The following is a 20,982-nucleotide window of genomic DNA, read 5'->3' as shown; positions in this document are numbered from 1 at the left end:
TTTTAAAAGTCTGAAGCTTTATTGGTTACTATGCATGTTTTTGAAATGTATAAATGTCTCCTAATGGAGAGACAAAGATTTTAAAAGTTTTCTGAAGCATTAAATGTGAACAAAAATGTGCTTGTAGATTAGAAAATAAAAAAGTACAAGTATTGTTTAAAACATTTTATTTTCTATGACTTCTGCTACCATTCCTCACTCTAAAATTTAATAGAGGTGGTCCTCCATGCAGTTTGGAAGTTGAGGTTCCAGAGTTATCATTTGTAAGCCTGTATCTCTCAACCATTAGACATCTAGATATTGTGTTTTTCTTTTTACTTTAACTGTTTGTTGTAGGTATTTTTTTGTTTTTCAGAAGAATGGCAGCTAGAAAACGTGAATCTGCTGCAATGCACAGATATCACAATCAGGCATACCAAGAAAATCCACCATTTTATGGACAACCCATTTTGGCTCATAACACAAAGGCAGACATAGCTGGACTTCTACGACCAAATGCTACTAATTCAGCTTAAGGTGTATGCCATAACACCTTATTATACATTTAATTTTGCTTTCTAGTTAAACTTTTATTGTTGAATTGTTTTTATTATTTGAAAAACATGTCGAAAGTAATCTTGAATATTTTATGTTTTTGTTGGTTAAAATAATGGCATTGATTTTTTTATTTCATTCTTACAGTCTGTAAAGAAATATTAACTGAGAAGTTTCAATGCTATTTACTTTACTTAAAGTACTTGTAAACATTTTTTTTTAAATTTATGAATCCATTTTAAACCATGGCCAATCTACTGGTAAGCGTTTTTAAAATGTTAAAAAGACTATTATTTGTTTGATATGACTTTGTCAAATTATTTTATATGAAAAAAAGTCATATTTGTTACGACTCTAAGTTATGCTTGTATTATATGTATTTTCAAATTTCTAGTTAACTTAAACAAATAAATCTAAATGCATTCATTTTGTAGCTTTTTTTAATTCATTAAAAATGTTGACCTACACAATAATAACATGCCACATCTCTATGGAAGTTTTCTTCCTTTTAATAATGTTTTATGTAGAATGAAGAGACACCAAAGTACAGAGTCATTCCTCTCAAGAGTATAAATATTAAGAATATAACTGCCCTTAGTAAAAACATTTTTTTATGCTTCCTGTTTCTTTCATTGTACCAGTATTTATATTGTATTAGTATTTAGAGATGTTGATCATAATATTTTTTTTTAATTTCCTAATAAAATATTCATATTCACCGTATATGTTTACTACAGGGATGCCCAATATATGACGAGTGGGCCATATGTATTGCTGGCTCAAATAAATGTCAGCACGAATGAGTAGAAAATCACACAAAAGAGAAATTCAAAAATTTCTTTACCTACATATAACTAAATGTTTTAAGACAATCTGCCAGATAATTTGGGATGAAAAAACATGGCCAAAATTATTCCACTGCACAAGAAAGGAAACTTGAGACAATGCCAAAACTATAGAAGCAAGATAATGCTAAGAATAATTCTCAACATACTAAGAAAAAAGCTGAGGAAGTTCTTTCCAAAGAACAGGCTGCAGAGACAATAGAAGAAATGTTGAACAAATATTTTACATCAGAATGTGGAATAAAAAATGCCTTCAATACCAAGAGAAACTAGTACACAACTTCAAAGACTTCTTTCAACCAGGTTTGGAATATAGCAAGTGATGAGGGAGTTCCATAGATAAAAACATTATTGACGTTATCAAAGCCCTATATCAAAATGAGAATAGCTCAGTTATTCTGAACAACCAAATTGGAGAAAGTTTTAGGACATCTATAAGGATGCATTCTCTCTCCAGCTCTTTTAACTTATTTCTGGAGCATATTATGTTGGAAACTCTGGATTGAAAGGAATTACTCCTAGCTTGACCATAAATGGGTGGCCTATTTCCTATCTCAAGTTTGCAGATGATCTAGACCTCATTGAAGAAAACTTAGACAAGGTACAAGATCTTACTTCAAAACTAAATGGTGCAGATAGAGCAGTTGGCATGGAAATCAGTGCCGAAAAGAGCAAAGTACTAGTTTGTGGTGGAAATAGTTTGAGATGTTGCATACAGTTAAATGGCCAAACATTAGAAGTTGACTTAAATTTAAATTCTTAGGGTCATGCACAACAAGAGATGGAGGATCAATAAAAGAGATAAAAATCTGTTTAAGCTTGTCATCCGGTGCCATTAGCAAACTCTGGAAAAGTACAGTGAAGGGACCATGAAGAAAGGGTTGTCCAAAGAAAAGCTTGCTGGATAATATAAAAGAATGGACTGGCATCTCTCTTGATATTCTGCTAAGAACAGCTGCTGACCAGGAAAGGTGGAGGGTTTGGTTTACTGGTTACACAAACTATCACAGCAACCCTACGATGAAAGTCAAGAGACAGATGAGATGGCTTTAAGTTCATTCTTTGGTTTTTCTTATTTTCAGTTTTTTCTTCTTGTAAAAAAAAAACAAAAAAAAAACATGTTAATATTTTCAGCGACATGAGTTGACAGCTATTGTTAATTTTTGGACATTTCTGCTGCTGTCTTGGGCTGGTCATGCTCTTGACATTGTCTGAACCGAGTTGGCATCTCATATATTCAGCCAGATATTCAAAAGTTGATTGCTAATAAACTTTGAAACATCTAACATCTCATAAATTAATGTTAATACTAAATCTATACTGGGGTTTCTTACAAAAATATTATCAGGTACAGGTATATTTCATTCCCCCTTTTTTTAAAAAATATGTTTAGCCGAAGTGACCCCAAAATGTTGGAAATTTAAATTGATCCTTGGGTTGAATAAGGTTGGGCATCACCGTTTTACTAAGTTTTTAATAGTTAATATGACACTAACTGTATAATTTTATCTTAGTGGGTCATCAATTGCTTTTGTCCAGAAGTCCAAATTAGTAGAAAATTGATGGCACCTTAAATTTATTACGATTTAATTTGATGAGATACACAAACTAATCAGCCTAACAAACAAAACACAAATCATTGAAACAAATTGTATTTCCATTTCAAAGTGAATTTGTTCTCATTTAATTACTTGATCAGATGACTAACACAAGTTGTAGTTTGTTTGTTTTTTCATTGAAAGTGTAAGCACAATTAAATGTCATAGCAACAGCTTGGAAAAAAATTAGTTTTTAATGTCAAATAATATACTTTACTGCTGGCTTGTACAAAATATCTAGGATTGCAAGTTGACAACATGTAAGAATTTAAAGTTTTTCATCAGATATAAACTACAAATACATATTTACACATACCAAAAAAATAAATCATCATTCTATCTTCATTTTGAACAAACAGAATTTGTGCCTGTAGTGCCGAAAAAAAAATATGATATAATCCAAAATGTGCATCTGAAATGTCATAAGCTTCCAGTTTAGATGAGCATAAAACACTTGATAAGCAGCAGTACAAAACAAAATAAATAACAACAAAAATGAAAATAGTTTTTTTTTTTTTTTTAAATATCAGTAACTCCTTTCAAAGTGAAAGTAAATATTAGAAGCATTTCAACTGAATGACTATTTTATTTTAAAAACCTTTGGTATAACCTCAATCATTTCCATTGGATCATCATGTGTATTAAAAAAAAAAACTTGACAGAATTAGTGAAGGCACCATTAAATGAAACATGAATATAAGTGTGGCCAACCATGTTAAGCATACATTTGGGATGATTGTTTACTTTAAAAAAAAGTTCTAGGTCCGGATAAATGACTGAAAACTGAACTAATGCCTATCTAAACCATGAACCCATCTCCCATGTTAGGTTTTTCATACATACACCCACAGTCAATGTCAATCACACACTCGTGTGGAGCAATGTGACATCTAAACTAACATACAAGCATATATACATAAGAACACCAAGCAACAGTTTTCAGTGTAACTTTAACCCAATCTTTCTCCATCATATTCTTAGTCAATATTTTACCTTTATTTGAACAGAAAACTATGTTATTGCCCGCTTATAAATAAGTGGCCCAATTTTCCTGATTGAAGTTATAAAGTAACATGAAAATTCGCCTTCAAATTAATTACCCCCTCCCAATAATGTAATCTATACTATAAAGTAGAATGTGAGGTGTATGTATGTTACTTATAGACATCAAAACCTTCAAATTAATTACCCCCTCCCAATAATGTAATCTATACTATAAAGTAGAATGTGAGGTGTATGTATGTTACTTATAGACATCAAAACCGCTTGACCAATCTTGATAAAACTTGGCAGGAATGTTTCTTGGGTACCAACTTAGACCTTAGTGTATGTATCGTAGCCCTGAAAATTACTTAAGACCCTAAAAAAAAAATAAAGTTGTCCGACTCTATTAAAGCTATAGTATTTTATGGATCTAGGCCATGTCTACAATGTTGACATGAGAAAAGATCGAAAGGATTTAGACCTAGATCTAATTTTAAGAAATACACTTTGTGCATATAGTTTTTTACTTTGACACATGAAAATACAAAAGAAGATCCTTTGATTTCATTATATAATAAAATTAACCTTCAATTTTGTGTTTCAAAAGCATTTTTACATTAATTAGTTCCTTATATATGTAACCACAGATTTCCTGACGAACATTCTTTCATTAGACAATACCGTAATGAATTGTGTACTAAAAATTAATTCGTTTAAATGTTTACTTTATAATCCCATCCCTAGATCTAAAACTCTAATTCAACTCTAAGATGATAAAACTTCTGTTCGCACAGATAGTTTTATACTTTAACACATGAACATACTAATTATAGTCCATTAATTTCATATATTGATCAAATAAACATTCAAATTTGGTTTTCTAAAGCATTATTTTTAAGAGACTACATTCGTTTACAAAAGCTGCGAAGCCGAGTTGAGATAGGCCTAGATCTATATTCATTCATGAATCGCGTACTAAAAATTATTTCGTTTAATTGTTCACTTTATAATCCCATTCATTTAACAAAGCTATCGCTCTTTTCGTTTTTAATAGATATGAATGTATCGACTTCGGGTAAACCCATTTTCGCAAAACTAATTTTATTTTCGTAGCGAAAGAGAAATAACGTGAAAGGATCATCATCTAAGTTTAACATACATCTAAATCCAATCCACTACATTAGTAAACACAAACTTAGACCCGCAGGCCGCGGGTAATGCCAGGCTAGTATAAAATAAATAAAAACGACCTTTGACAGGGGATGACTGTCCACATGATTATAGATTGAGGAGAAGCACTGGACACAAAAATATCAATGCAATGCAAAGTGAAAAAAGCATTTAAAGTTATCAAAGTAAACTTAATGAAGAAAACAATAACTGGCCTATAAGAGTAAGAAATAACAATACAAATAATTGTACGGTAAAGGTCACAATGTTCAATAAAACATTTAGTTCATTGTATTTTTTTTCATTATATGAGAAAAATTCTCTCTCAGAACTAATGCAATGGAAGTTGAATTTGGGCCAACTGAGTCAAGGCCCTTATGAAAATCAATCAATAGTCATTGGACATGAATCTTCAATTACTTTAAAAGATTCAATTGTGCTCATTTTAATGACATTTGGTTAAAAAATACTTGTAATTTTAATTATGTGTTTTAAACACAATTACTAATTATTGGCCAAGAGCACATGTCCGGGTCATTACAAGTAAACATAATATATAAAAAAATATAAACTTTATCTATCAATATAAAAGTACCATTACACTTCCGCGTTTCACAACAAGAGTAAGTAGAGAGTAATCAGCTCAGGTAAAAAAAAAAAAGCCTAAACATGTTTATAATTCTATAACATACAGAGCAAATAACACAATTTTGATAACATTAGGTTTTTAATATATATAAAATACAATGCAATATAATTCACAAACAATCTACAAATACAAGATTACAATGATACCTTTCAAAATCTTTATCAATCTTTGCAACCAGGCTGCAAATTATTTTCACAACAAAAAGCATTAGATGACATAAAATGATAGAAGACTAAATTCTAATGAACAGTGTTAATTAACTAGCTGAGGTAAAAATAGCTTTTTTTAACAGCTGAATATTAATAAAACAACAATCTAAGTTTCAATATATTTTAGAAAATAACAAATATAAAAAAAAAAAAAAACATCTATAAAAAGGACATTTTGTTTTTCTCAACATTTCGAAAAAGTAAAGTATCCCTTTCAGACCTTACCATCTAAGGGGCAGATTTAAAATGGAGTTCTGTAGAAGCTAACATACAGACTGTGACTTTTTCCATTACTAAATCTTATAAGATACAATGAATTTGTTTCCATTAACACAATTTGTTTACTCACTGGCAGCATTTACAACAAGGCAATCCAAATAAACACCCAAAAACATTTCTGAGACATTGGCATTTCAATTGAATGAAGAAATAGTAACAAAGAAGATATCTTTCAACCTAATACTCTTTGTTATTATTGTTCTGAGTAGTTTTATTTATACAAGATATACAGTTTTTTTTTTTTTTATATGAACAGTACAAGTGATTGAAGTATTATACAGCTACTAAGTTATGTTTACTAATCTTCCTTTTTCTCAATTATTTAAAAAAATAAACATAACAAAAACAACAATATGACAACTGTAAATAATAATGATGATAGGAATTTATTCTTTTGATGTCCCTGTTTACAAAAAAAAAATGTGCTAATCTTTTTAACTTGAAAATAATTTTGTTTATACTGAGCACTGTGGATCATAAGAAAAAATTGCACATGCATAGCACAGGAGTTGTGACAAATGTCTAACATGAGTTGCCATCATTTTCTTTGTTCCTAGGTAACAATCTAAAACTAAAAATCTTTATATCAAAACATTATTAAAAGAACTCTCTTAACAGTATTTTCTCACATGGACAAAGGATCCAAAATATCTTGAATATCTATCACATATACCTCGATAGGGTCACCTGCTAGTTCAACTAGTAAGAGAATGCTAAAAACATGCTTTTTTTCCCTCTCTTTTTGGAAGACTAATTAATAGTGTTTAATAGAAGATACTCAGCACACTCTCATCAAACTGTGTTGATAATATGACCAGATATACAAGAACAGTAGTGACAAATGAGCTTAAATTAAATGGATATAGAGGCAAGGCAAAAACTTGCCAATAATATATATGAAACCATACACTACTTAAAATGTGTGTGCTAGTCATAAACTTCCAGGCCGCCAACATTTCTTAGTATCAAACTAAAACATATTTACAAAATAAGCGTCATCGTCGATGTATATGGGAAGTAATCCATTCTAATCCTTGATACAATCTTCAAAGAAAAGAACATACAAATTAAGATTAGACTATGTGTCATAGTGAAGATTACAAAAGAGAATGCTAAAAACATGCTTTTTTTCCATTCTAATCCTTGATACAATCTTCAAAGAAAAGAACATACAAATTAAGATTAGACTATGTGTTATAGTGAAGATTACAGAAATGGAGGCTAAATAGATAACAGTCTAATCAGAATTATATATTCTTTACAAATGAGAATGTTTCCAAACAAAGTGACTGTCATGGTACATGGCTTAACTTTGTCTCTCAGTATTTAATAAAAGTATTTAGAAGTCAAATTACTTACTCGCCTATTATATATTGATTGTGTTGACAGTCCATTAAGTAGAATTATAGAAATGTTCTATTCATTACTAAAATTGTACTGTTTAGCCAAACAATTCAAATAATGTCAATACAGAAGCTACTTTAGTTAAATTTGACAGACAAAAGAGCACTAGATTGCTTAGAAGATATATATATATATAAATGTATTACTATTAAGTACAATCTCATCCTCTTAACTTCCTATTTTTCCCATTAAACAGCCTGATAATTTTTTATCTAAGAAACTAGCTGTACAGCCATAGCAGAAGTATGATGATTTATAAGATAAAAAATGATGGTGATTGGCTAACATCTTGAACAGAAATTCAACATGTTCTATTGAATTCTTCACTAAAAAGGAAACTATAGAATAAAAACTGAATATTTTATTTACTTTGAAAAGTTATGGCATTAAATTTTACCCCATATCTGGCTAAGCTAGAAAATGTAGAAAATGTGAATTTTAAAACTTAAACTTCTGATGAAGAAAATGGGAATTGTAGAGAAAATCATGACTATCATTTTTGTTTGTGGACAATTTTTATAACTGTAATGTCTTTGAAACAAAGACGAATGCTGAAACATAAAATTCCTCATGTTGAGTCATATTGGGTACTACTCCTAGTGATGACAGTCAAACTATCAGATAACTAGCTTACCCTTCTCCTGTGAGTCCACAGCATGCCTGTATGTGCCAGACATGATCCTTGACTGCAGTTAGATTCAGCTGTTGTGAAATTTCAGCCGGGGACATGCATCCTTTAATATCCTGCTTGTTGGCATAAATTAAGACAGCGGCTTTACGCAGATCCTGAAGTAAAACAAAAGATGTGGATGCAAGTCCAAATTATTAAAATATTAATTATTCATAAAAAACTTTCATCAAATACTATATACTAAGTAAACTTTACCTCATGGGCCAACATCTTGTAAAGTTCTTCTTTTGTTATAGATAAACGCTCTCTATCTGTACTATCAATAACCATTATTATAAACTGAAATACAAAAATTAAATAAATAAATAAAGACAAATTATATTTTTTATTTCTTCAGTGTTTCTCAAACTTTTTTGTCTGGCAGCACAGTAAAAAAAACTACAAAAATTTCGTGGCACACCACGAAGAGCAACAGTTATTTTATAATAAAAAGGAAAAAAAGTATTTTACCTGTTTTGAAGTATTAATTTAATTTGAAGGGTTTGCCTGTTTTTTTTTTTAGAGCAAATGCGATCTAATCGAGGCTCCAGAGTCGACAAACAAACTCGTATTTCATCGTCTATTGTAAGAAGTCTCCTCTTTTCTTTGATTTTATTTCAGTCAATGCTGAAAATCCAAACTCATAAAACCATGAAGATGCAAATGGAAGAATTATTTTGATTGCTTTTAAACTGATTGCAGGATATAACTTGTTGATTGAAATCCAAAACTTATCCAGGCTTTTCTCAGCAAAACTTGACTTAAGAACTGCATCGTTTTTTAAATCAATGAGCTGCTCTGCTTCTTCAGTTGTCAGATTTGTAGCTTCATTGTTTCCAAATGGATAACTGACCCATCCATATTCATTACTTCCAACTGTTGGAAAGTAATGCTGCAATGCTGACTGCAAGTGTGTCAAAGTGTCCAGATTTTCGGGGGGGATTTTTTTTATTAGAAGCACATTCATAGTAAGTAGGAAAGCAGTCGAAGACTCCTTTCGAGATCTTTCTTTGCCACAAAGACAATTTTTCACTTCAGTTTTGAGGATGCAGTGATGATGGTTTCCGATGGTCCTTGAAGACTTAAATTCAATGAATTTAATTTGTCAAATAAATCAGAGAGAAATGTCACCTTAACCCACCAGATCTCGTCATGAATAGAAAATCCAAAGTCTTTTTTGTTTTCAGCCTCCAAGAATTGGAGTTGGATGACACCTTTAACACTTTTCCCCTGGAGAGCCAACGAACGTTGGTGTGATACAGGAGACATTTGTAGTCTGAATCCATTACTTTACAAAGCTCTGAGAAAAGTCTGGATGCAAGCGGTCGAGATTTGATGAAGTTTACAACTTCAATCCCTTGATCCAGAGCAGACATCAAATCTTTCGGTAAAGATTTGAAGGCAAGAGCTTCTCTGTGGATCATGCAGTGAACAACTAATACATTTGGATTTTCTTGACGCACAAGAGTGACGAATCCCTTTCTATTTTCCTGCATGGAAGGACAGCCATCGGTGCAAACGCTGACACAGTTTTTCCACTGTAGTTTGAAGAGCAAAATGTTTTTGTTCACCACTTTAAAAATATCTTCGCCTTTGGTCGTAGTTGGTAAGTCTTTTCAAAATAAGAATTGGTTGACACATTTTTCATCCTTTACGAACTGAATAAAAGCTAGCAGCTGGGCTTTGCTGCTAACGTCAGTGGATTCATCAACTTGAAGAGACCACAGCAGAGACACTTCATCGTCAGTCATGTCGAAGTGTTCGCAGATTTGATCTTGTAAATCTGACGATAAGTCTTTAATTCTGTGCGAGATATTATCATTTGACAAAGGAACTTTTTTAACTTTTTCGGCGGCATTGGGTCCAAGGATAGTTTCAACAACTATTGCTAAAGCTGATGCAATGATTGATTCAGCCTTTGTGTGTGCTTTCTTGCGTTTTTGTTAATAACTGAGCAACCTTATAACTTGCAATCAATCCCTTTTCTGGCAGCTTTAGGTACTTTGTAAGTTTCTTAGCTTGTTTTTTTGTTGAGCCCTGATGTTTTCAACATATTTTTTCAGTTGCTCTTATATAGCTGGATATTTTGTTTCCAAGTGTCTCTTCAATTTGCTTGGAACAAGTGCCTCATTCGACAGAAATGCATTGCAGATCAGACAGAATGGCAATGGAGCATCTTCAGGTCCCGAAGATATGAAACCATATCCGATGTAATCTTTGTACCTTCATTTCTTTCCTTGCTTTTCATTGAACACTTTCGCAGTTTCATTCTTGCTAATGTATTTCTCCATGGATAACAATGAATAAGGCTTAGTGATAACTTGTTATTATTAGCATACATCTAAAAAATTTACATGAAACGCATCGCTTATTAATATCGTTACCAATTCAAGAACTGCTGTGCGTCTGCTAAGGCGGCCTACATTTGAATCATTATAGTAATATATGTATAGTTTAAAAATTCCATAACCTGAATAAATAACAGCCCTTTCCGTCATAATGGAGCAATCCACTACTACTACTGGTCATAGCAAGTGGAGATGTCATCGCAACATAAAATAAAAATTTAGAAGTAGGCAGACAAGTGTAACGCCTGCACGTGTGGCGTTCTGAAAACTCCCGCGGCACACCTGCTAATCTTCGGCAGCACACAGTTTGAGAAACACTGAATTATAGCCATAGAAATATTTGTTTTAAAAACTTTTAAAAGCTTTTGGAATAAAAAAAAAAATGAATATATTGTTTTAATAAATAAAAACTTAAAATGTAGTTTAGAAACTAATATTGCCAGTAATCATTTATGGTATAAACATAAATAGATCTATAGAAATACATTTTTGTTTACACCCAGTTATAAGCAAGTAATTTTGTAATTTGTGTTAAGTAAAATTTTCCCGTTCTTTTTCATTTTTTTCTTAACAAATAAAAATAGAGAGGACTGGTTTTTAATCTTGTTTTCATATTAATTTTTTTATGTCTAAGTCTATTCAAGAAAACATGAAAATATATAGAATATAGATAGGAATAGTCATTAGAAAATTTCTCCACATTGTGTTACATATATATATATATAATATATTTTACAGATGACCAATGTACCTCTGAATTAGTATAATATGTGGTCCAAGAAGCACGCAAAGATTCCTGACCTCCAATATCCCACATTAGAAAGTGAATATTTTTCCACACCACTTCTTCAACATTGCTTCCAATAGTGGGAGATGTATGAACTACTTCATTCATCAAGCTAGCATGCGAAAAGAATTATAATTGTGTTTGTTTATCTCAATATTATTGACAAATTAATCAAGTTACAATAATATTTAAAATAATCAAACTAGTTCATGATAAACTCTTTGGATCTTCTCTTTTTGTTTTTCTTTCTTTGAACATACAAAGTGGTATTTTTTTTAAAATAAATGGTAGACTAGAGGCATGTAGATTTATAACTTATAAATATTATATGTTATATCAATGAGATAAGTTAAAATTATTAAGCAAGGCCACATATTTCCATTCAAAGAATGTTTTCCAGTATAAAGCTCAGTTGAGAAATATCAGGGATATGAGGGAAGAATAGTGAACAGGAATGGAGAGAGGGAGACAAACATTTGTTCAAATTCTGGCCAAAGCATGCGCGACATGAGTGTAAAAACTAGTGTTTTTTTTTAAATAACACAATTTATATAGTAGAAGGACAACAAAATGACTGAAAAATGTATACCAAAATGGAATTATTTGTGTACTGCTGCAAATCAATGTACAATATGTAGCCAACAAGTAAAGAAAGATTACTTTTTAGTAATTTGCATTTAACCCATCATGTTTTGTCTATTACATAAGTATAAAAAGTCTTAATATTTTTTTTTACTTACAATTGGTATAAAATTGTTGTTTTTCCTGCATTATCAAGTCCTACTATAATAATTTTATGTTCTGAAACAAAATATTTTTAAAAATTCATATTTCAGAATATAGAATGGGGATTATTTAAAACACTAAAAAACCTTCCATACTGAAACGACAATAGTGTCAATATTTTTCAAGTATATATAACATAGCATGCTTCACAAAATACAAACATATAGTTATACAATTTTTTTACTATCCCACATGTTGATGAAATTAACTTGAAGTATGAAACTATTAAAAATAAATAAGAAAAAAAGAGATACCTTCATTTGTAAACAGGCTCCATATTTTTGAAAACAAAATGCCCATTTCACATAACACAATATCTCTTAGTATCAATGTGCAATTGCTGTCTTCTCTCTAGCTCATACTAGCTAAAAGAAGATAAAAGGTTAAAATTTAATTATTATACAAGAGGCTTCTTTTCCATTAGGTATTAGGGCTTTGACTGACAGTCCTGTTTGTTATCCTTCAATTCCTTGGTAAAGAGCATTATAAATCATTAAATGCCACTTTGCTTAGACTAAGAGTGATATTAAGAGAAATTAAAATATTTCGGCATTAATGGTCCACTGCATCAGTGGATTAAAGACTTTCTGATAGGGAGAGAACAAACTGTAATAATAAATGGCTCTAAATCAACACCGATAACAGTAAACTCAGGTGTACCTCAAGGAACAGTCTTGGGTCCACTACTATTTTTAATTTACATAAATGATTTACCAAATTGCATTACTTCAGAAACAAAAGTCAGATTATTTGCAGACGATTGCATAATATATAGAACAATAAAAACAACACAAGACACAGATATTTTACAAAGAGAATTAGATGAATTACAGAAATGGGAATCAAATTGGAGCATGTCTTTCCACCCAGAAAAATGTCAGTTGTTAAGAGTAACAAAAAAACTAAAACAAATTAATTCCACTTATCTTATTCATGGCAAACCAGTAACACAGACTAAAAACGCAAAATACCTAGGTGTTATAATAAATGAAAAACTGTCATGGAATCCACATATTGATGAAACTACAAAAAAATCAAACAAAGCATTAGGATTTATTAAAAGAAATTTCTATAAATCAAATAAGAACATAAAACTAAAATGTTATTTAACCTTGGTTAGGCCAATAATAGAATATGCATACTCTGTTTGGGACCCCTCAACTCAAGAAAACATTAAGAAACTAGAACAGACACAAAATAGAGCAGTGCGATTCATAACAAACGAATATTCACATTTGACTAGAGTAACACCTTTAGTAAAATCACTAAATTTAGAAAGCCTTCAGGACAGAAGGCTCAAAAGTAAATTAGCAATAATACATAAAACACTGAACCATAATCTTCAAATACAAAAACAAAATTTAATAAAATACTCTGAAAGACACAAAGATAAAGGCACAATCCTCGTCCCATATGCTAGGACAAATTTGTACAAATACTCCTTCTTCCCTAGTGCTATTAGAGCATGGAATGGGTTGCCTGAGCTAGCCAGGAAAACCAGTGACTTGGCAGAATTTAAGTCATTGGTTAATATGCATGACTAAATGCATGACGCATAGGACGTAATCATCTTCTTTTTTGAAGTAACGTCTGTATTATATAAGATAAGATATCCTCTACCTTCCCTAACAGCCTACTAAAAGGGACTCAGACAGTGAAAATATGTCTTAGATATATCTAATAAATAATAAACTGCTAGTTTTTTTTAGACTGTATGTTTTATACTATGATCTAGAATCCAGATATATGTAGCCCAGACTTGTCTAGATCTTAGTCTTAACTTCATTAGTAAAAAATTCTAAGTTTGATCTAGGATCTAAGTCATCTTAGACTTTAGACAAGATTATATTAGCAGTAACTAGGCAGTCTCTAGTTAACTCTAGAGTCTAGTTACCTAGTGTTAGGTACTTCGATAAACTGACCTAGATCCATTTTTTTTTCTCCCAAAAAAATGGCTGAAAAGTGTGTCAGCACATTTTACCCTTTTTTTAGGGGTGGTCATTTCCATCAAAGTTTTAGCATATTGTATTTGATTTGAGGACTAATTATGATTACTTTTTGTAAACATAAGATATCAGAGATCATTTTTATTTGCTTTTGAAGCCAATCTGTTAAATTTTTCTTAACAAAAGTTTATGTGAAAGTTGACATTTTTACAACTTTTTTCCTATAAAAGTTACAACAATGCTGTTTGCTACAATAATTTATCATATTATGAAATGTGTATATTTCAAATTTCATTAAATTCTCTTGGCGCACTTTAAAGATATTTGATATTAAAGTTAACAAAGACAAAGAAGGGTAAAATTTTCTTTTTTAAATAAAATAAAAGTGTTTATGGTTACAACAATCTCACTAATTCTATTGAATTTAGCATGTTAATATATATATTGTGTGCTAAGTTTGAACTTTGTAGCTTGGCGCACTCTTTAGATATTAATTTTCAAAGTTGATGGTTAAAATCTATTTTTAGTAACAACCAACACTGTGATTTACTGGAAATTTCTGTCTATCACAAGCTATTTTTAGAAGCACACATAGGAATTTTTCATTTAGATTAACTTTTATAGTGTTTGAATGCTAGATTATGGAGAGGGACTGTGTCTTTATTATAATGACTTTGTAATCTGCAAATTTTAAAGTAAAAGTTTAATTACTTTAAAAAATAATATTAAATATTACAATTTTTTTTTCATATTTTTAGCTCAGCAAACTAATAATTTTTTTTCTGTATGTTGTTTTTTTCTATTAATATACATGTAAATTAATAGTTAATAAATGAGTACATTATATTTTTAAAATGATGAGCTATTATTGCACAAAAATTCAAGTAAAAAATCTTTTAATAACTTCTAAAAAAATCGCAAGGTTTTTTTTTATTTTATTGTCCGAAGCAAGAAATTTTTAATTTACAATCTAATTTTTAAAGCATTTAAATTAAGGCATTTTAAAATGATTAATTGCCAGTGCTCTACAAAAAGGTTAAAACTGTTTTTTTATGAAGTTTATGAAACTTATAGTCATTAAATTTTAGGAAATATTTTTCTGCGCAGTGCTATTTTCATTTATAATTTATAAGAATTATCTATCTGATGCATATAAATAGCTATTTAAATACAGTAGAATTATAATTAAACAAAATAAAACACAATACAGATCTCTGATTTGTTTTATTTGTGATTTTTGGGCTCATATGATAACAAAATCACATATATTTTTATTTTTTGTCGAAGGCTTTTTTTTATATATTAATTAACTTTTTTTCAAAGATTTTATTGCTTGGTCTTATTTTTTAAATTTATTTTAACAGAATACTGGTTAATGTAAAAGAGTGTGAATTTTCAACCCCATATCTTTAAGACTTTTTATAATACAGTTAATTTAAGTTCAACTGTCAGTTGTTTCGGTCACAGTTTTTTTTTTAATTTACAAAGGCTAAAGAAGGCTAATTTTTGGCCACTAAAAATGTAATAACTTCCCTCACAATTAACTCAGCAATATAAAATTGGTATCATTGGAAAGCATTTCTCAAGCTCTATCTAACTAAAATAGGTTCCATTGCTTTGTGATCATTTTGAAATTTTTATCGAAGTACCTACTAGTGTAACCTAGCACAAGTAGTAGATTCTATATCAACTATACGAATACTACATACTAGAACAGATCTACTATCTCTAGAATAATATAGTAGTAGTTTGAAGGCTCTAGTTACAGGAAGAGTCTAGTAGACTCTAGTGTCTCTAGTAAAGTAAAGTAAAGTAAAGGTCTAGTAAGTAATAAAAAGTAAGACTTTTAGACAAGTGTCACAAGTTACTACCTAACTACTAAACTAGTACAAGACAAAAATAGTACAATAGTAACTAGACTAGATCTAGAGTTTGAGTTTGAGTTTAGCACATCTGCACAATTTAGGCCATGTCGTGCCCGTAATCCTTTAAGGATCACTCTCCCTTTACATAACAAGGGCTAAATACTAGAGTAAAGTGCGAAGTTCGAAATTATTAAGCCCGCAGGCAGCAATTTTCATGTTTGGATTTTTATAGCACCCTAACGGTCTGACCTATGAAAAAACTGATGGTATCTCTGAATTCCTCGTCCTTTTTTCTATAAAAATAGATCAAATTTAATGTATCACTAGGCTTGGTTAAAATTAAATATGAGTTCAAAGAGGTGTAGGGTAGGTATCGCCAAGCGTACTTTACCTCGAGCGGATTTTTCCCCAGTTAGTAAGCTCGAATGGGTTGATGGAAGGTTTGAACAGATCAAAGAAAATATATCTAAAAACGTTTTAATATTTAATTTTCACTATAAAGTCATTTTCTTTTTACTCCAGCGCAAGAACACCATCCATTGCACCATTTCCCACCCTCCACAACTTCAAATAGTCTCTTTAAGCTGATGAGCAATCAGACTTAAAAATAGCCTTAATCCCATTACCCATTTCCTTCACTTCTGGGTAGTAAAAAAGAATAATTCCACACCTCCTGAGTTTGACCTCACCATGAACTTAGTCTTTACAAGGAAAAGGAAATAGTATGTGTCGGAAGTAAAGAAAAAAGGTGCATGCGCAGTAGCAATATAGTAGTAATTTGGTAAACATTCAAATAAAAAAGTTTTAGCAATAAAAAGTGAACTGTTCGAACCTCTTGACAAATCGGGGCTGCTCGAACTTCGCACTTTACTCTATGACTATGTCTATACAGTTAAATCATTAAAAGCAAGGTCTATTCACTGTTAAAATAGTAAAGGTAGTAAAAATTTAATAATTTGGTAAAAATCTTATGTAAATATTAATATGTTCACAGTTAAAAAATCAGATCTTCGTAGATCTAGATCCAAGATGTCGAGTCTAACTCAGCAATCTAGATTATTCATCAGAGGAGTATTCAGACTAAGTTAACTAAGTGAAGTCTAACACTAGAGTAGAATCTAAGACATAAGACTAACCCTAAGTCTAAGACTCTTACTAAGAGTTAGAGTAGTAACTTAGTAAGAGTATGTCAGTAAGACCTGTAGGCTGTAGTGTAGTCTAAGACTAAGAGTAAGACAAGTGAAGTCAAGTCTAATAATTATAATACTAATTAATTAAATTAATACTATGGTAGATTCTTATAACTGAACACCGACTTTCGGGAACTAGATCAATTTTTTATTTTATTTTTTTATTTGGTGAAGGTTTAACTTACAAAAAAATTGAAAGCAGATTCTTATTCTGCAACTAAAGGACTATAAAAATAGCTGTGTTCCTTTGTATTACCACCCATAGTCAAGATTTTATTTTAAAATAAATTGGGTCACCTCATGCTCCTATTTTGAACGCAGTTTTTGGGCTTTCTCCTTTAGTTGAACAGTGAGCACCGGTGTTGAACACCACTATGTAATTGCTAATAAATTATATCTGTGTTACTTAAAAATTATTTAGATTGTAGTATTTATAGTCTATTTCCTCATATACTCTCTCTCTCTCTCTTTATATATATATATATATATATATAAATAAATATATATATATATAGGCCTATATATATATATATATCGTATATAGTTTATTTATTTAAATACCTATATAATCTATGTGTAGAAACAGACAGAAATAAATTTATATAGATTATAGAGCTATAAATTAATTATTTTAATTTAATAAACATGATATTTTCTACTAGGCTACTTGTATTTTCTCTGTCTTTCTTTTAACTCCCATCCAAGGACCCTCTTCTTGTTTTCATAATTTGGACGTTCATTTTGTGAAACCTTAACATCCCCTCCCTCCCATAGATGCTTATAATTCTTTTCATGACTCTCTCCCCCTATCCCTCCACTGCCTGTTGGATAGTTTGTGAGTGTATACCTCTCCTCACCGCCAGCTTATCTTGCGTGATCACATGCAGTGGGCACGGTCTCTGGCTTCAAATTAGCAGCCCACACTTTTTCTTTCATTCATAAGTTATATATTCTAGATAACTCTATCTAGGTCATGTTTATTCATTGAAAAAATCATAGATTATTTAATCCCAATAATATTTCATAATACGATTTTGCTGTGTTCAAAAAGGAGAATGAGCTGAATTCATTATTGATTATTATTTGTTTGGACATCCCCATTTTAAATTTTATTTAACAGCTAACAGTATAAATGTGATTGGAATGTCTTTCTAAAGATGTTTGGAAGCTTATTTTGATATGCCCATCAGCCTACGATCAAACAGGCTCATGATATAGCCTTCATCCCTTATATGGGTATGAATTGCCAGGGGGAGGTTAAAACAACAGCTTAACATACATGGTTACCGAGAATCTAAATAACTGCCATCTGCTTTGGAAAAACGGAACAAAATTACCGGAACTTATCTAAAATTGGACATGCACAGTCCCGAAACATCATTTTTAGCTCCAAACATAAAAATAAATGAATTACAAACAAAAAAAAGCGACCCGTTCAAAGAGGAGAATTCGATGGGGTGTTCAAACTATAAGAGTTAATAAGAGCCTCCTCTAGCTAGATCTAGAATCTAAATCTAGTTACTAGATCTAGAATTCTAGATGTGATCTAGTCTAGACAGTCTAGTAGTAGTAATTAGTAGTATTTTACTCACTAACTCAGTATTAAATGCTATTAGACTATTACTATTATAATATTATTATAGTACTTAGACTAAGTAGACTAACAAAAGAGCTAAAGATCACTGAACAATTTTTCTGTAAGTTAAAATTATCATTTTAGACCTAAAATTTAGATAATCGAGAATCCAGATCTAATCTTAGTCTAAGACGAGTCTATTTTATAATAAAGTCGTTGATTACCGAATCTAATTTAGATCTAGACAGCTGTTGTTCAACATTTACGGAAGTCTACTTGGTTGCCTATTTGTACAATTCTTTTTTAATAATAGATATAGATCTAGTAAAATGTATGTCATCCCAGATTTTTCAGTAATATAGATCTAGACTTCTAGATATCTATCTAGTTAATCTAGAGACCAGAACTAGAGGTCTATATAGATCTAGGGAATCAAAAGTTTAGGGTTAGTTGCAAAAAAGATGCTTCATTCTAGTCTAAATTGATATGATCTAGATCTTGTATAGAGTTTAGAATAGTTTAGATAGTAAAAGTAAAATTTTGAAAAGCTTTGTTTTAAATAAACTACATGTTTTTAACTGCTCAACTCTACACCTTACATTTCTACTTTCTAATTCTTCAACAAGACCGAGATATCTAAAAATAATAATAGATCTAGATCTAGATCTCAGTAGTCACTATTGCGGAGCAGGCATGTTTGCGGAACATCTCGTCGATATTAGTTAAAATCTACTTTATTTTGAAATTTTCTGCTAAACTACTGTAACGGTACTGCCACTGCGCATGGTCCATTTCTCTACATTTCCAATATAAATAATAAGTAGATCTATAAGTACTATAAGTATAAGTATAAGGGTTTTCCTTTCACAGCAGAAAATTCATTTTGACTCCAGGTTAAAGTTGACAGGTGTAGAACGACCAGGAATGGTCCATTATTTTTCACGTACCAGGAGAACCTTATAGATCAAGGCTTAAGGTTTTTTAAAAATGATAAGGACACATCACCTGCATGATACACCTATTTTTCGGTTTATAAATGAATATGGAAAAACTATATCTCGTAACCATCTAGATGATCTACCATTGTTTCCCAAAGTCCAAGTCAAGACATTCATGATTCATTGATTCAATTTGAAGTAGTAAGAATCTAGTTCAAGTTCAACATTAACTTGATTAACATATATTTATTCATCAAGTCATATATAAAATATATTAGATCTATATTTAATATTAATATTTAATATATTATAATATATATTATAATAACACTATCTTGGGATTTCTTCGGAACATAAACAATAACAAAATAGTAACAAAGATGGCTGCCCCTGGAACTGCAGAATTACCTAAAATTTAATAACTGACATGACATACTAATAGTATACTATAGTAGGTACTTTGATAAAAATTTCAAACTCATATTGTAATGAAACTGATATAGTTAGATAGAGCTCTTTAAACTGAATTTATTGATACCTAATTTATGTTTATAAGATAATTAGAACAGAAGTTATAGCAGTTTTAGTGGCGAAAATTTTGCCTATATTTTAAAAAATATTTCGTGACTGAAAAAGGGAAATTTTGCAATAAAAATGCTGTAACTTATAAACTATTTGAGTTATGTGCATGAAAATTTCACAAGAAATGCATGATTATGTCCTGATATTTATTTTACTTTCAAACAAGGGATAGACTTTGACGAAATTTTCTTATTAATTTTTAAAGTGAGGTTACTTGTAAAAAAGAAACGATCGACGAAGAAGTACTTTTTCACATTTCAAAGACTGTAACTTTTGAATCGTAAGAGATAATTGAATACAATTTTAAACAGAGATGCTTGATTACCTGTTACTACTTATTTTACCTTTAAATTAGACATAGAAGTCCAAGAAAACATTTTACACTTCATGACGAGGCACCACGTGTCAAAAAAAAAAGACAGAAAAAGTACTTTTTTTGTGTTTGAAAGGCTGTAATTTTTTAATTTTCAGAGATATATGAATAAAATTTTCAGCACAAATGCATGAATTTAATTGTGTTGTTCTTTTCATTATTTTGAAACCTGAGATTGAAGTTAGCACAAAACTTTTTTTGGTTATAGAACTGTGGCAACAGTAAGTAGATGTAATAAGTCACCAGGTC

The 20,982-nt window shown here is 30.5% G+C and overlaps 2 protein-coding genes across 5 annotated transcripts in view; one reads left to right on the top strand and one right to left on the bottom strand.

Moving 5' to 3' along the window:
• LOC106058994 (uncharacterized) overlaps positions 1–960 on the top strand; it is an 83,875-nt gene extending 82,915 nt beyond the window's left edge. For all 3 annotated transcript variants that reach the window (XM_013216516.2, XM_013216519.2, XM_013216517.2), the window contains one exon: positions 356–960. In XM_013216516.2, coding sequence (XP_013071970.2) covers positions 356–515 — 160 coding nt within the window. In that variant the 3' untranslated portion in view covers positions 516–960. The remainder of the gene's footprint in view (positions 1–355) is intronic.
• A 2,053-nt stretch (positions 961–3,013) lies between these two features.
• On the bottom strand, positions 3,014–19,328 carry LOC106058992 (ADP-ribosylation factor-like protein 5B). Of its 2 annotated transcripts, XR_008780349.1 has the most exons (8): positions 19,065–19,328; positions 12,518–12,628; positions 12,218–12,278; positions 11,442–11,589; positions 8,559–8,642; positions 8,307–8,458; positions 4,241–7,312; positions 3,014–4,151 (listed from the first exon to the last, which is right to left on the bottom strand). XR_008780349.1 is itself a non-coding variant. In XM_056045170.1 (7 exons), the coding sequence occupies exons 2-7, from the start codon at positions 12,561–12,563 to the stop codon at positions 7,264–7,266; spliced, it is 540 nt and encodes a 179-aa protein (XP_055901145.1). In that variant the 5' UTR covers positions 12,564–12,628; positions 19,065–19,328; the 3' UTR covers positions 3,014–7,263. The 2 variants fall into 2 exon arrangements, 1 of the variants encoding a protein (XP_055901145.1); XM_056045170.1 differs by having other exon boundaries at positions 3,014–7,312.
• Between the last annotated feature and the right edge of the window lie 1,654 nt (positions 19,329–20,982).

The sequence above is a fragment of the Biomphalaria glabrata genome, chromosome 1, assembly GCF_947242115.1.
Source record: "Biomphalaria glabrata chromosome 1, xgBioGlab47.1, whole genome shotgun sequence".
Classification (NCBI taxonomy): Eukaryota; Metazoa; Mollusca; class Gastropoda; family Planorbidae; genus Biomphalaria; species Biomphalaria glabrata.
This window is presented reverse-complemented; position numbering and strand designations above follow the sequence as displayed.

What these genes read in the sequence shown, in the direction of transcription:
- LOC106058992 (XM_056045170.1), bottom strand. Translation starts at nt 12,563, where the DNA reads ATGGGCATTTTGTTTTCAAAAATATGGAGCCTGTTTACAAATGAAG. An exon ending in ACAACAATTTTATACCAATT is followed by an intron (nt 11,590 to 12,217) that starts GTAAGTAAAAAA and finishes TTCGCATGCTAG; the next exon opens with CTTGATGAATGAAGTAGTTC. An exon ending in CATATTATACTAATTCAGAG is followed by an intron (nt 8,643 to 11,441) that starts GTACATTGGTCA and finishes TTTGTATTTCAG; the next exon opens with TTTATAATAATGGTTATTGA.